Consider the following 12,500-nt stretch of genomic DNA (forward strand, 5'->3'; position numbering starts at 1 on the left):
AGAGAACTACAGGCCCTGCAGAGAAAGAGTGAGTTGAGAGAAGAGGGGAGGGAGGGAACTACAGGCCCTGCAGGGGTAGGGAGATTTGAGAGGAGAGAGAGAACTACAGGCCCTGATGGGGGACAAAGAGGTGAGAGGGAGGGAACTACAGGCCCTGTAGGGAAAGGGAGAGAGGAGAGGGGAGGGAGGGAGGGAACTACAGGCCCTGCAGGGGGAGGGAGTGTTGAGAGGAGAGAGAGAACTACAGGCCCTCCAGGGTTAGGGCGAGGTTGGAGTAAATATTTAACTGTGCTGTGAGGACAAATGTACTTACTACGACTGTGATATGTCTTTGTCTCATCTATCTGTCTTAAGAGGAATGAATAAGACCTGATTAAGAGCTTCTGCTAAATGACTAAAATGTAAAATGAGGGAGGAGGGAAGAGGTGGGAGTAATCGATAATAACACTTAGCTATAATCTCATTCGGTTAGATTCTACCTTAGTTAAACCGTCATGGTCTGATACCCAGTGTTGCTCTGGATAGTACAACACAGTAGTGCTTCCTAGAAGACGTTTCCTATCTGATTCATAAACTGTGTCCTGCTGTAACCCCTCCCCTATAGACCCCCCATTCAGACAGCAACAAGAAGAACAGTGTCCGACACAAACTAGTGTCCCTCACCCTGAAGAAGAAGTCCAAGATTACCGAGGAGGTAAGAGAGAAGAGGATGAGAGGAGTATCACTGTGGAGGAAGTGTTGGAGTTGAAAGCATCCTAAAAGTGGTGAAATGGCCCTATTTAGTAAATTACTTTTGACCAGAGCCCTATGCTCCATGATAAATAGTAGTGCACTATAAATAGGGATAGGGTGCCATTTGGGACACAGACAGTGTGTAGATCTGATAGAATGTCTAGTGTTGATGATGAGTTTTCTGTTAGGTGACCAAGCGCCTGAACGACGGAGAGATTAGTCTCCATGGCAACAGCATGTTAGAGGACCGGCCCACCTCTAACCTGGAGAAACTCCACTTCATCATCGGCAACGGAATACTACGACCTGCCCTGAGGTAGACACACACACATACGAGCACCCCCACACACGCACGCACACACGCAAACACACACACACACACACACACACACACACACACACACACACACACACACACGCACACACACACACACACACACACACTCTGACCTGTCCAGTGTGTGTACTCTGTAGGGATGAGATCTACTGCCAGATCTGTAAGCAGTTGAACCAGAATCCTTCTAAGAGCAGTCACGCCCGCGGCTGGATCCTCATCTCTCTGTGTGTCGGCTGCTTCGCTCCCTCTGAGAAGTTTGTCAAGGTCAGTCAGAATACACATACTACTATATACTCTCTGCTTGCGTCCCAAATTACACCCTATTCCCTTTATATAGTACTTTTGACCAGGGTCCACAGAGCCATTTGGGATGTAGCCATTGTTAAACTCTATACTTTCTCTATAATTACATCCCTTCCTCTATAACTGCATTACATCCTGTCTCCTCCAGTACCTGCGTAACTACATCCATGGTGGTCCTCCTGGATACGCCCCCTACTGCGAGGAGAGACTCAGACGCACATTTGTTAACGGCACCAGAACACAACCCCCGTCCTGGCTGGAGCTACAGGTGCACACACGCACACACTCGCACACAAACAAACAAACAAACAAACATACAAACACATACACACACACAAATAAATATCCCTTACCTCTCATTCTCCTCTCCTCTCTCCACCTCTCTTCTTCTCCCCCCTCCCATCTGTCCTCCCTCTCCCCCCTCTCTCCCCCACCCCCTCCCCACTCTCTCCCCCACCCCCCTCTCCCCTCCTCCACCCTCCCTCTCTCTCTCTCCCTCTCCATTCTCTTTCTTCTCTCCCAGGCCACTAAGTCTAAGAAGCCCATCATGTTGCCAGTAACCTTTATGGATGGGACCACTAAGACGTTGTTGACAGACTCAGCTACTACGGCCATGGAGCTGTGTAACGCCCTGGCAGACAAGATCAGCCTCAGAGACCGCTTTGGATTCTCTCTCTATATCGCCCTGTTTGACAAGGTAATACACAGCCACACACACGCACACACACACACACACACACACACACACACACACACACACACACACACACACACACACACACACACACACACACACACACACACACACACACACACACACACACACACACACACACACACACACACACACACACACACACACACACACACACACACACACACACACACACACACACACACACACACACACACACACACACACACACACACACACACACACACACACAAACACACACACACACACACAAGGATGCACACACACAAACACACACACAGGTACACAGGCAGGCATGCACACGCATACACATCATGCATGTGCAGTATTCCAGTGTGAGCTGTGTGTGTGTACCACCAGGTGTCCTCCCTAGGCAGTGGAAAGGACCATGTGATGGACGCGGTGTCCCAGTGTGAGCAGTATGCCAAGGAGCAGGGTGCCCAGGAGAGAAACGCCCCCTGGAGACTGTTCTACAGGAAGGAGATATTCACCCCCTGGCACAACCCTGCAGACGACGCTGTGGCCACCAACCTCATCTACCAACAGACTGTACGGGGGGTAAAGTTTGGAGAGTACCGCTGTGACAGGGTGAGTTTTACAATCACGTTGACCATCTCTCTCTCTCTCTAGCTCTCTCTCTCTCAATTCAATTCAATTCTATTTAATTCAAAGGGCTTTATTGGCATGAGAAGCAAATGTTTACATTGCCAAAGCAAGTGGAATAGACCATAAACAAAAAGGAAATAAACCAGGAAAACATCTCTCTCTCTCTTTTCGTCTATACAATGACTTGGTAGAGCTAGCCAGTCAGCAGTACTATGTGAACTAAGGATCTCAGATCCTGACCCTAACCTCTGTCTCTCTCCAGGATGACTTGGCAGAGCTAGCCAGTCAGCAGTACTATGTGAACTAAGGATCTCAGATCCTGACCCTAACCTCTGTCTCTCTCTCCAGGATGACTTGGCAGAGCTAGTCAGTCAGCAGTACTATGTGAACTAAGGATCTCAGATCCTGACTCTAACCTCTGTCTCTCTCTCCAGGATGACTTGACAGAGCTAGCCAGTCAGCAGTACTATGTGAACTAAGGATCACAGATCCTGACACTAACCACTGTCTCTCTCTCCAGGATGACTTGGCAGAGCTAGCCAGTCAGCAGTACTATGTGAACTAAGGATCTCAGATCCTGACCCTAACCTCTGTCTCTCTCTCCAGGATGACTTGACAGAGTTAGCCAGTCAGCAGTACTATGTGAACTAAGGATCTCAGATCCTGACCCTAACCTCTGTCTCTCTCTCCAGGATGACTTGGCAGAGCTAGCCAGTCAGCAGTACTTTGTGAACTAAGGATCTCAGATCCTGACCCTAACCTCTGTCTCTCTCTCCAGGATGACTTGACAGAGCTAGCCAGTCAGCAGTACTATGTGAACTAAGGATCTCAGATCCTGACCCTAACCTCTGTCTCTCTCTCCAGGATGACTTGGTAGAGCTAGCCAGTCAGCAGTACTATGTGAACTAAGGATCTCAGATCCTGACCCTAACCTCTGTCTCTCTCTCCAGGATGACTTGGTAGAGCTAGCCAGTCAGCAGTAATATGTGAACTAAGGATCTCAGATCCTGACCCTAACCTCTGTCTCTCTCTCTAGGATGACTTGGCAGAGCTAGCCAGTCAGCAGTACTATGTGACCTAAGGATCTCAGATCCTGACCCTAACCTCTGTCTCTCTCTCCAGGATGACTTGGTAGAGCTAGCCAGTCAGCAGTACTATGTGACCTAAGGATCTCAGATCCTGACCCTAACCTCTGTCTCTCTCTCCAGGATGACTTGACAGAGCTAGCCAGTCAGCAGTACTATGTGAACTAAGGATCTCAGATCCTGACCCTAACCTCTGTCTCTCTCCAGGATGACTTGGTAGAGCTAGCCAGTCAGCAGTACTATGTGAACTAAGGATCTCAGATCCTGACCCTAACCTCTGTCTCTCTCTCCAGGATGACTTGACAGAGCTAGCCAGTCAGCAGTACTATGTGAACTAAGGATCTCAGATCCTGACCCTAACCTCTGTCTCTCTCTCCAGGATGACTTGGTAGAGCTAGCCAGTCAGCAGTACTATGTGAACTAAGGATCTCAGATCCTGACCCTAACCTCTGTCTCTCTCTCCAGGATGACTTGACAGAGCTAGCCAGTCAGCAGTACTATGTGAACTAAGGATCTCAGATCCTGACCCTAACCTCTGTCTCTCTCTCCAGGATGACTTGATAGAGCTAGCCAGTCAGCAGTACTATGTGAACTAAGGATCTCAGATCCTGACCCTAACCTCTGTCTCTCTCTCCAGGATGACTTGGCAGAGCTAGTCAGTCAGCAATACTATGTGAACTAAGGATCTCAGATCCTGACCCTAACCTCTGTCTCTCTCTCCAGGATGACATGACAGAGTTAGCCAGTCAGCAGTACTATGTGAACTAAGGATCTCAGATCCTGACTCTAACCTCTGTCTCTCTCTCCAGTATTACTTGGTAGAACTAGCCAGTCAGCAGTACTATGTGAACTAAGGATCTCAGATCCTGACCCTAACCTATGTCTCTCTCTCCAGGATGACTTGGCAGAGCTAGTCAGTCAGCAGTACTATGTGAACTAAGGATCTCAGATCCTGACCCTAACCTCTGTCTCTCTCTCCAGGATGACTTGACAGAGTTAGCCAGTCAGCAGTACTATGTGAACTAAGGATCTCAGATCCTGACTCTAACCTCTGTCTCTCTCTCCAGTATTACTTGGTAGAGCTAGCCAGTCAGCAGTACTATGTGAACTAAGGATCTCAGATCCTGACCCTAACCTCTGTCTCTCTCTCCAGGATGACTTGACAGAGCTAGCCAGTCAGCAGTACTATGTGAACTAAGGATCTCAGATCCTGACCCTAACCTCTGTCTCTCTCTCCAGGATGACTTGATAGAGCTAGCCAGTCAGCAGTACTATGTGAACTAAGGATCTCAGATCCTGACCCTAACCTCTGTCTCTCTCTCCAGGATGACTTGGCAGAGCTAGTCAGTCAGCAATACTATGTGAACTAAGGATCTCAGATCCTGACCCTAACCTCTGTCTCTCTCTCCAGGATGACTTGACAGAGTTAGCCAGTCAGCAGTACTATGTGAACTAAGGATCTCAGATCCTGACCCTAACCTCTGTCTCTCTCTCCAGGATGACTTGGCAGAGCTAGCCATTCAGCAGTACAATGTGAACTAAGGATCTCAGATCCTGACCCTAACCTCTGTCTCTCTCTCCAGGATGACTTGACAGAGCTAGCCAGTCAGCAGTACTATGTGAACTAAGGATCTCAGATCCTGACCCTAACCTCTGTCTCTCTCTCCAGGATTACTTGGTAGAGCTAGCCAGTCAGCAGTACTATGTGAACTAAGGATCTCAGATCCTGACCCTAACCTCTGTCTCTCTCTCCAGGATGACCTGACAGAGTTAGCCAGTCAGCAGTACTATGTGAACTAAGGATCTCAGATCCTGACCCTAACCTCTGTCTCTCTCTCCAGGATGACTTGGCAGAGCTAGCCAGTCAGCAGTACTATGTGAACTAAGGATCTCAGATCCTGACCCTAACCTCTGTCTCTCTCTCCAGGATGACTTGGTAGAGCTAGCCAGTCAGCAGTACTATGTGAACTAAGGATCTCAGATCCTGACCCTAACCTCTGTCTCTCTCTCCAGGATGACTTGACAGAGCTAGCCAGTCAGTACTATGTGAACTAAGGATCTCAGATCCTGACCCTAACCTCTGTCTCTCTCTCCAGGATGACTTGACAGAGTTAGCCAGTCAGCAGTACTATGTGAACTAAGGATCTCAGATCCTGACCCTAACCTCTGTCTCTCTCTCCAGGATGACTTGGTAGAGCTAGCCAGTCAGCAGTACTATGTGAACTAAGGATCTCAGATCCTGACCCTAACCTCTGTCTCTCTCTCCAGGATTACTTGGTAGACCTAGCCAGTCAGCAGTACTATGTGAACTAAGGATCTCAGATCCTGACCCTAACCTCTGTCTCTCTCTCCAGGATGACCTGACAGAGTTAGCCAGTCAGCAGTACTATGTGAACTAAGGATCTCAGATCCTGACCCTAACCTCTGTCTCTCTCTCCAGGATGACTTGGCAGAGCTAGTCAGTCAGCAATACTATGTGAACTAAGGATCTCAGATCCTGACCCTAACCTCTGTCTCTCTCTCCAGGATGACATGACAGAGTTAGCCAGTCAGCAGTACTATGTGAACTAAGGATCTCAGATCCTGACTCTAACCTCTGTCTCTCTCTCCAGTATTACTTGGTAGAACTAGCCAGTCAGCAGTACTATGTGAACTAAGGATCTCAGATCCTGACCCTAACCTCTGTCTCTCTCTCCAGGATGACTTGGCAGAGCTAGTCAGTCAGCAGTACTATGTGAACTAAGGATCTCAGATCCTGACCCTAACCTCTGTCTCTCTCTCCAGGATGACTTGACAGAGTTAGCCAGTCAGCAGTACTATGTGAACTAAGGATCTCAGATCCTGACCCTAACCTCTGTCTCTCTCTCCAGGATGACTTGACAGAGCTAGCCAGTCAGCAGTACTATGTGAACTAAGGATCTCAGATCCTGACCCTAACCTCTGTCTCTCTCTCCAGGATGACTTGATAGAGCTAGCCAGTCAGCAGTACTATGTGAACTAAGGATCTCAGATCCTGACCCTAACCTCTGTCTCTCTCTCCAGGATGACTTGGCAGAGCTAGTCAGTCAGCAATACTATGTGAACTAAGGATCTCAGATCCTGACCCTAACCTCTGTCTCTCTCTCCAGGATGACTTGACAGAGTTAGCCAGTCAGCAGTACTATGTGAACTAAGGATCTCAGATCCTGACCCTAACCTCTGTCTCTCTCTCCAGGATGACTTGGCAGAGCTAGCCATTCAGCAGTACAATGTGAACTAAGGATCTCAGATCCTGACCCTAACCTCTGTCTCTCTCTCCAGGATGACTTGACAGAGCTAGCCAGTCAGCAGTACTATGTGAACTAAGGATCTCAGATCCTGACCCTAACCTCTGTCTCTCTCTCCAGGATTACTTGGTAGAGCTAGCCAGTCAGCAGTACTATGTGAACTAAGGATCTCAGATCCTGACCCTAACCTCTGTCTCTCTCTCCAGGATGACCTGACAGAGTTAGCCAGTCAGCAGTACTATGTGAACTAAGGATCTCAGATCCTGACCCTAACCTCTGTCTCTCTCTCCAGGATGACTTGGCAGAGCTAGCCAGTCAGCAGTACTATGTGAACTAAGGATCTCAGATCCTGACCCTAACCTCTGTCTCTCTCTCCAGGATGACTTGGTAGAGCTAGCCAGTCAGCAGTACTATGTGAACTAAGGATCTCAGATCCTGACCCTAACCTCTGTCTCTCTCTCCAGGATGACTTGACAGAGCTAGCCAGTCAGTACTATGTGAACTAAGGATCTCAGATCCTGACCCTAACCTCTGTCTCTCTCTCCAGGATGACTTGACAGAGTTAGCCAGTCAGCAGTACTATGTGAACTAAGGATCTCAGATCCTGACCCTAACCTCTGTCTCTCTCTCCAGGATGACTTGGTAGAGCTAGCCAGTCAGCAGTACTATGTGAACTAAGGATCTCAGATCCTGACCCTAACCTCTGTCTCTCTCTCCAGGATTACTTGGTAGACCTAGCCAGTCAGCAGTACTATGTGAACTAAGGATCTCAGATCCTGACCCTAACCTCTGTCTCTCTCTCCAGGATGACCTGACAGAGTTAGCCAGTCAGCAGTACTATGTGAACTAAGGATCTCAGATCCTGACCCTAACCTCTGTCTCTCTCTCCAGGATGACTTGGCAGAGCTAGTCAGTCAGCAATACTATGCATACTATGTGAACTAAGGATCTCAGATCCTGACCCTAACCTCTGTCTCTCTCTCCAGGATGACATGACAGAGTTAGCCAGTCAGCAGTACTATGTGAACTAAGGATCTCAGATCCTGACTCTAACCTCTGTCTCTCTCTCCAGTATTACTTGGTAGAACTAGCCAGTCAGCAGTACTATGTGAACTAAGGATCTCAGATCCTGACCCTAACCTCTGTCTCTCTCTCCAGGATGACTTGGCAGAGCTAGTCAGTCAGCAGTACTATGTGAACTAAGGATCTCAGATCCTGACCCTAACCTCTGTCTCTCTCTCCAGGATGACTTGACAGAGTTAGCCAGTCAGCAGTACTATGTGAACTAAGGATCTCAGATCCTGACTCTAACCTCTGTCTCTCTCTCCAGTATTACTTGGTAGAGCTAGCCAGTCAGCAGTACTATGTGAACTAAGGATCTCAGATCCTGACCCTAACCTCTGTCTCTCTCTCCAGGATGACTTGACAGAGCTAGCCAGTCAGCAGTACTATGTGAACTAAGGATCTCAGATCCTGACCCTAACCTCTGTCTCTCTCTCCAGGATGACTTGATAGAGCTAGTCAGTCAGCAATACTATGTGAACTAAGGATCTCCGATCCTGACCCTAACCTCTGTCTCTCTCTCCAGGATGACTTGACAGAGTTAGCCAGTCAGCAGTACTATGTGAACTAAGGATCTCAGATCCTGACCCTAACCTCTGTCTCTCTCTCCAGGATGACTTGGCAGAGCTAGCCATTCAGCAGTACAATGTGAACTAAGGATCTCAGATCCTGACCCTAACCTCTGTCTCTCTCTCCAGGATGACTTGACAGAGCTAGCCAGTCAGCAGTACTATGTGAACTAAGGATCTCAGATCCTGACCCTAACCTCTGTCTCTCTCTCCAGGATTACTTGGTAGAGCTAGCCAGTCAGCAGTACTATGTGAACTAAGGATCTCAGATCCTGACCCTAACCTCTGTCTCTCTCTCCAGGATGACCTGACAGAGTTAGCCAGTCAGCAGTACTATGTGAACTAAGGATCTCAGATCCTGACCCTAACCTCTGTCTCTCTCTCCAGGATGACTTGGCAGAGCTAGCCAGTCAGCAGTACTATGTGAACTAAGGATCTCAGATCCTGACCCTAACCTCTGTCTCTCTCTCCAGGATGACTTGACAGAGCTAGCCAGTCAGCAGTACTATGTGAACTAAGGATCTCAGATCCTGACCCTAACCTCTGTCTCTCTCTCCAGGATGACTTGGTAGAGCTAGCCAGTCTGCAGTACTATGTGAACTAAGGATCTCAGATCCTGACCCTAACCTCTGTCTCTCTCTCCAGGATGACTTGACAGAGCTAGCCAGTCAGCAGTACTATGTGAACTAAGGATCTCAGATCCTGACCCTAACCTCTGTCTCTCTCTCCAGGATGACTTGACAGAGTTAGCCAGTCAGCAGTACTATGTGAACTAAGGATCTCAGATCCTGACCCTAACCTCTGTCTCTCTCTCCAGGATGACTTGGTAGAGCTAGCCAGTCAGCAGTACTATGTGAACTAAGGATCTCAGATCCTGACCCTAACCTCTGTCTCTCTTTCCAGGATGACTTGACAGAGTTAGCCAGTCAGCAGTACTATGTGAACTAAGGATCTCAGATCCTGACCATAACCTCTGTCTCTCTCTCCAGGATGACTTGGTAGAGCTAGCCAGTCAGCAGTACTATGTGAACTAAGGATCTCAGATCCTGACCCTAACCTCTGTCTCTCTCTCCAGGATGACTTGACAGAGCTAGCCAGTCAGCAGTACTATGTGAACTAAGGATCTCAGATCCTGACCCTAACCTCTGTCTCTCTCTCCAGGATGACTTGGTAGAGCTAGCCAGTCAGCAGTACTATGTGAACTAAGGATCTCAGATCCTGACCCTAACCTCTGTCTCTCTCCAGGATGACTTGACAGAGCTAGCCAGTCAGCAGTACTATGTGAACTAAGGATCTCAGATCCTGACCCTAACCTCTGTCTCTCTCTCCAGGATGACTTGACAGAGCTAGCCAGTCAGCAGTACTATGTGAACTAAGGATCTCAGATCCTGACCATAACCTCTGTCTCTCTCTCCAGGATGACTTGGTAGAGCTAGCCAGTCAGCAGTACTATGTGAACTAAGGATCTCAGATCCTGACCCTAACCTCTGTCTCTCTCTCCAGGATGACTTGACAGAGCTAGCCAGTCAGCAGTACTATGTGAACTAAGGATCTCAGATCCTGACCCTAACCTCTGTCTCTCTCTCCAGGATGACTTGACAGAGTTAGCCAGTCAGCAGTACTATGTGAACTAAGGATCTCAGATCCTGACCCTAACCTCTGTCTCTCTCTCCAGGATGACTTGGTAGAGCTAGCCAGTCAGCAGTACTATGTGACCTAAGGATCTCAGATCCTGACCCTAACCTCTGTCTCTCTTTCCAGGATGACTTGACAGAGCTAGCCAGTCAGCAGTACTATGTGAACTAAGGATCTCAGATCCTGACCATAACCTCTGTCTCTCTCTCCAGGATGACTTGGTAGAGCTAGCCAGTCAGCAGTACTATGTGAACTAAGGATCTCAGATCCTGACCCTAACCTCTGTCTCTCTCTCCAGGATGACTTGACAGAGCTAGCCAGTCAGCAGTACTATGTGAACTAAGGATCTCAGATCCTGACCCTAACCTCTGTCTCTCTCTCCAGGATGACTTGATAGAGCTAGCCATTCAGCAGTACTATGTGAACTAAGGATCTCAGATCCTGACCCTAACCTCTGTCTCTCTCTCCTGGATGACTTGGCAGAGCTAGTCAGTCAGCAGTACTATGTGAACTAAGGATCTCAGATCCTGACCCTAACCTCTGTCTCTCTCCAGGATGACTTGACAGAGTTAGCCAGTCAGCAGTACTATGTGAACTAAGGATCTCAGATCCTGACCCTAACCTCTGTCTCTCTCTCCAGGATGACTTGGCAGAGCTAGCCAGTCAGCAGTACTATGTGAACTAAGGATCTCAGATCCTGACCCTAACCTCTGTCTCTCTCTCCAGGATGACTTGACAGAGCTAGCCAGTCAGCAGTACTATGTGAACTAAGGATCTCAGATCCTGACCCTAACCTCTGTCTCTCTCTCCAGGATGACTTGGTAGAGCTAGCCAGTCAGCAGTACTATGTGAACTAAGGATCTCAGATCCTGACCCTAACCTCTGTCTCTCTCTCCAGGATGACTTGACAGAGCTAGCCAGTCAGCAGTACTATGTGAACTAAGGATCTCAGATCCTGACCCTAACCTCTGTCTCTCTCTCCAGGATGACTTGGTAGAGCTAGCCAGTCAGCAGTACTATGTGAACTAAGGATCTCAGATCCTGACCCTAACCTCTGTCTCTCTCTCCAGGATGACTTGGCAGAGCTAGCCAGTCAGCAGTACTATGTGACCTAAGGATCTCAGATCCTGACCCTAACCTCTGTCTCTCTCTCCAGGATGACTTGACAGAGCTAGCCAGTCAGCAGTACTATGTGAACTAAGGATCTCAGATCCTGACCCTAACCTCTGTCTCTCTCTCCAGGATGACTTGGTAGAGCTAGCCAGTCAGCAGTACTATGTGACCTAAGGATCTCAGATCCTGACCCTAACCTCTGTCTCTCTCTCCAGGATGACTTGACAGAGCTAGCCAGTCAGCAGTACTATGCGAACTAAGGATCTCAGATCCTGACCCTAACCTCTGTCTCTCTCTCTCTCCCTCCCTTTCTCTCTCTCTAGGATGACCTAGCAGAGTTAGCCAGTCAGCAGTACTATGTTGACTATGGTTCTGATCCTAGCTCTAACTAATCCCCCTTCTCTCTCTCTCTCCCTCCCTTTCTCTCTCTCTAGGATGACCTAGCAGAGTTAGCCAGTCAGCAGTACTATGTTGACTATGGTTCTGATCCTAGCTCTAACTAATCCCCCTTCTCTCTCTCTCTCCCTCCCTTTCTCTCTCTCTTGGATGACCTAGCAGAGTTAGCCAGTCAGCAGTACTATGTTGACTATGGTTCTGATCCTAGCTCCAACTAATCCCCCTTCTCTCTTTCTCTCCCTCCCTTTCTCTCTCTCTAGGATGACCTAGCAGAGTTAGCCAGTCAGCAGTACTATGTTGACTATGGTTCTGATCCTAGCTCTAACTAATCCCCCTTCTCTCTTTCTCTCCCTCCGTTTCTCTCTCTCTAGGATGACCTAGCAGAGTTAGCCAGTCAGCAGTATTATGTGGACTATGGTTCTGAGATCCTGACAGAGCGTCTGCTGAGCCTGATCCCATCCTACATCCCCGACCGAGAGGTTAGCTCCTCCCGGAGCGTGGAGAAATGGGCCCACGTCATCATGGCTGCCCATAAAAAGGTGCTCCTCGCTGAGGAACGATTTGCCAGGCTCCCTTCTAGGGACTCTGGATGTCACAGGTTTTGATGTTTGATCTAGTAAACTACCAGGCTTTACTTTCAATTATTTTGATCATAATATGTGATTGTTTTAACTCGTTTTT

At 48.4% G+C, this 12,500-nt stretch overlaps 1 protein-coding gene across 1 annotated transcript in view; it reads left to right on the forward strand.

The window, feature by feature from the left end:
- myo7aa (myosin VIIAa) overlaps positions 1-12,500 on the forward strand; it is a 62,764-nt gene that overhangs the window by 40,633 nt on the left and 9,631 nt on the right. Inside the window, exons 26-32 of the mRNA XM_064984726.1 lie at positions 605-694; positions 921-1,048; positions 1,207-1,333; positions 1,521-1,640; positions 1,896-2,069; positions 2,448-2,675; positions 12,191-12,358. Of these exons, the coding sequence (XP_064840798.1) occupies positions 605-694; positions 921-1,048; positions 1,207-1,333; positions 1,521-1,640; positions 1,896-2,069; positions 2,448-2,675; positions 12,191-12,358 (1,035 nt within the window). The remainder of the gene's footprint in view (positions 1-604; positions 695-920; positions 1,049-1,206; positions 1,334-1,520; positions 1,641-1,895; positions 2,070-2,447; positions 2,676-12,190; positions 12,359-12,500) is intronic.

Source organism: Oncorhynchus masou, chromosome 13 (genome assembly GCF_036934945.1).
Source record: "Oncorhynchus masou masou isolate Uvic2021 chromosome 13, UVic_Omas_1.1, whole genome shotgun sequence".
Classification (NCBI taxonomy): domain Eukaryota; kingdom Metazoa; phylum Chordata; class Actinopteri; order Salmoniformes; family Salmonidae; genus Oncorhynchus; species Oncorhynchus masou.